This window comes from Impatiens glandulifera, unplaced genomic scaffold, assembly GCF_907164915.1.
Source record: "Impatiens glandulifera unplaced genomic scaffold, dImpGla2.1, whole genome shotgun sequence".
Taxonomy (NCBI): Eukaryota; Viridiplantae; Streptophyta; class Magnoliopsida; order Ericales; family Balsaminaceae; genus Impatiens; species Impatiens glandulifera.
The window spans coordinates 66,279-70,231 of NW_025919153.1; the positions used below are offsets into that span (position 1 = coordinate 66,279).

Consider the following 3,953-nt stretch of genomic DNA (forward strand, 5'->3'; position numbering starts at 1 on the left):
CACAGACGATTTGTTGTGAAATGGTCATCAAGTGACCGAATTTCTGGCTCGGGGTAGGGCTTTGGTATTCATTTTTTAGAACCACCTTGAGCCGAGTGTTTCAGAGTTTCATCTGCTTCCCTCACAACATTTTTTTTAGTATCATCGGTATATCTGACCGAATCGATACGCCTAGCAAGATCGCTCAGCGGTGATTTCAAAGTCTCAACCTTTTGATGAATACTTTGCTCGTTGATTTCTTTTTTTTTTAGTATCATCGGTATATCTGACCGAATCGATACGCCTAGCAAGGTTGCCCAGCGGTGATTTCAAAGTCTCAACCTTCTGATGAATACTTTGCTCATTGATTTTTTTTAGCATCATCAGTATATCTGACCGAATCGATACGCCTAGAAAGATCGCTCAACGGTGATTTCAAGATCTCAACCTTTTGATGAATGCTTTGTTCCTCGATTTCTTTCTTTTGAGCATGTCTCTTTTCGCGAAGCCAGACAATTCTCCTAATCCACTCAACTTTCAGGTTAGGTTCGGGTTCTGCTGTGTCTCAAAGGGTTTAAAAACAAAGATTTTTCAGCAATCGCAAGGTATTTTTGAAGGCAGTTGACAGACCAGACTTCCCTACGTGAGTCTTTTAGAAAGACTTCGAAATCGCTTTTGGAAACAGTCCTCCGTTAAGAATTGGTCTTAACGCTTACTCATTTCATAATGTCCTTGTTGGTTCATGACAATAGAGATCACTGTCTTCTTCACACTAAGGATAAACATGTTTTGAAAGATTTTGACCGAACCTATTTGATAGGTTGCCTACCTATCCCCTGAGGATGGGGAATCAGGTCCAAAGGTAGTTCAATAGTTCTTCCTTAAATTCTGAGTGCAATGGATTGAAAGGAAAATGAAAGAAATTCTCTCAACGTGCTTGTTAACAGGTCCTCAACATGTTTTTTTTTAGAAACTTGACTTTAACAATCACGTTGAAAGTTTTTTTTTTCGTTTTTGTTTTTAAATGCATTTGCAAAAATGCCCCTAGTATAGAAACTAGGGGTTTGACGACAATGTCATGAAATGCATGCTTGTATGCGAATGCAGAGAAAAGATGTTGAATTCATGATATGCATTTTCCGGAAATGCCTTTTGTAGAAAGCAAATGGGCTTAGGCGTTCACCTCATTTGGAACATCTTTGACAATCACGGAACACGTGAAATGGGAAAACCCCCATGATTTTTTTCTTTTTGAAACAAATCAAAACCATGTCGTTGATTTCTTTATCTCAGGAATAGTATTTCTTGAGCGTGTCAAGATTAAAGGGTGATGAACACTCATCGCCATCGAGAGTGGCGAGGCGAACAGCTCCACCTGAAAAAATCTGCTTGATGATGAAAGGTCCCTCCCATGGCGGCTGAAATTTTCCTCTAGGGTCCTGCAGCTCTCGGGTTTTTCTAAGAACAAGGTCCCCTACAACAAGATGCCTAGGCTTAACCTTCTTGTTGAACGCCCTTGCCATGCGTTGTTGATAAGCTTGTGTCTTGCATAGGGCATCTAGCCTCCGGTCCTCCATGAGTGATAGTTGGTCGTATCTGGACTTCAGCCAATCTTCCTCGATGACGTGGCTCTCCAAAAGAACCCTGAGAGTAGGCAATTCCAACTCAATGGGTTGAACTGCCTCCATGCCATATACCAACGAATAAGGAGTTTCGCCTGTAGAGGTCCGAGCGGTGGTTCGGTAACCCCACAGAGCATAGGGTAGCTTCTCATGCCAATCCCTATATGTTTGTGTGGTTTTCTTCAAGATTGAGATCACATTCTTGTTAGCAGCCTCGACTGCCCCGTTGGTTTGCGGTCGATATGGTGAAGACTTATGATGCTCGATTTTGAATTCTCTTAAAAGTTCGAGCACATTACCTTGAAAGTGTCGTCCATTATCGGAAATCATCGAATGGGGAACCCCGTATCGGCTAATGATATTATTGCGAATGAACTTTGCCACGTGGGAGGATTTGAGGATTTTGAATGAAGAAGCCTCAACCCACTTGGTAAAGTAATCGATAGCGACCAATATGAATTCATGGCCATTGGATGCGTGAGGGTGGATTTTCCCAATGATGTCGATTCCCCATGTAGAAAATGGCCATGGAGAAATCATGTTATAGAGGAGAGAAGCGGGAGTATGCTTTAGATTAGCATAAATTTGACACTGGTGACACTTCTTGACGAACGCAATGCAATCTTGTTCCAAGTTCTGCCAAAAGTAGCCTAGCCGAAGAACTTTCTTAGCAAGAGCCATGCCATTCATGTGGGAACCGCAATTCCCAGCATGCACTTCTTCCATGATGGTAGTAGACTCCGCCTGATCTACACAAAGCATGTTTTGTCTATCAAAAGATCGTTGATAGAGACATCCCGCCACAACCACATAGCTAGTGGCAAACTGACGGAGAGCGCGACGCTCTTTCTTCTGAAAGTGGGCAGGGTATTCCCCCCTTTCGATATATGATTGAATGGGCTCGAACCAAGGTTTGCTTGAGATACTAGCGTTAGCCACCACTAGTTTCTCATAGATGCGATTGCACCTCTGTTGGATTTTGAGTGGCTTGATCTTGATTCCTTCGGGAATCTGAGTCATTGCCGCGAGAGTTGCAAGGGCGTCAGCGAAACGGTTCTGACTCCTTGGAGCATGGATGAAAACAACACTTTCGAATTTGGCGATTAAACGAATGAGAAAAGAATGATAAGGTTTAAGATTGTCGCCTTTAACCTGCCAATCCCCATTGGCTTGTGAGATTACAAGATTAGAGTCTCCAATAACCTCCAATCTGCTAATCCTCTTCTCGCTAGCTAACTTGATCCCAGCAATGCATGCTTCATACTCAGCCTCATTGTTGGTGACACTATAACTCAACTTAACAGAAGTAGGATTATACGTGCCAGCAGGATCGATCAAAAGGATACCAATGCCGTAAGCCTGTCTGCCCGACGCACCGTCGAACATTAACTTCCATGTTTCGGATTGAACAACCATGATCTCATCATCTGGAAAGACCATCTCTTCGTCATCGTCTCCAACGGTGATTGGTTGATCAGCTAGGAAATCAGCCACTATGCTCCCCTTGATTGACTTTGCACGGTATATGTGATGTCATATTCTGAAATCATCATCATCCATTTAGCAAGACGCAGCGAAAGAAGAGTTCTTTGACACAAGAAACGAATGGGATCGAGTCTTGACACTAGCTTGATCGGGTGGGCTTGCATGTAGTGGCGCAACCTCTTCGTTACCCAGGCTAGTGCCTAACAGAATTTTTCCACAGAAGAATAGTTAACTCGTAACTGGTCATCCTTTTGCTGAGGTAGTAGATGGCTACCTCCTCTTTGTTCTCGTTCTCTTGGGCCAACATGCTCCCCATGGATGACTCGGTGACGTGAGATAAAGAATCAAAGGAACTCCTGGCCTCGGAGACATGAGGATATGAGGGGATTGCAAATAAGCTTTCACCTTATCAAAGGCGTGTTGACAAGCGTCACTCCAGACGAATTTTTTTTTATCCTTCTTCAGAAGCTTGAAGAGAGGATCGCAAGTGAAAGTGAGCTTACTGATGAAGCGACTAATGTACTGGATTTTCCCGAGAAATCCTCGAACCTCTCGCTCGTTCCGGGGTGTTGGCATGGCCGTGATGGCTGCAATTTTTCTAGGGTCGACTTCTATTCCTCTCTGAGTAATTAGAAATCCCAGCATCTTACCGGCAGTGACACCGAATGTGCATTTCTTTGGATTTAAACGAAGTTGGTATTTCTGAATCCTTTGAAGGAACTTCTCTAGGTTTACAATGTGTCCCGCTCAATTCCTGGATTTCACAATCATATCATCGACGTAGACTTGAACTTCCTTGTGGATCATGTCGTGGAGAATAGTGGTGGCCGCCCTCTGATACGTGGCTCCAGCGTTCTTCAGCCCGAA

General features: G+C 43.6%; 1 protein-coding gene across 1 annotated transcript; it reads right to left on the minus strand.

Annotated features, from left to right (window-relative positions):
• Positions 1 to 3,161: 3,161 nt before the first annotated feature.
• Positions 3,162 to 3,731, minus strand: LOC124917609 (uncharacterized mitochondrial protein AtMg00860-like). The gene is made up of 2 exons (XM_047457998.1): positions 3,392 to 3,731; positions 3,162 to 3,286 (listed from the first exon to the last, which is right to left on the minus strand). The coding sequence occupies exons 1-2, from the start codon at positions 3,729 to 3,731 to the stop codon at positions 3,162 to 3,164; spliced, it is 465 nt and encodes a 154-aa protein (XP_047313954.1).
• Positions 3,732 to 3,953: the final 222 nt, after the last annotated feature.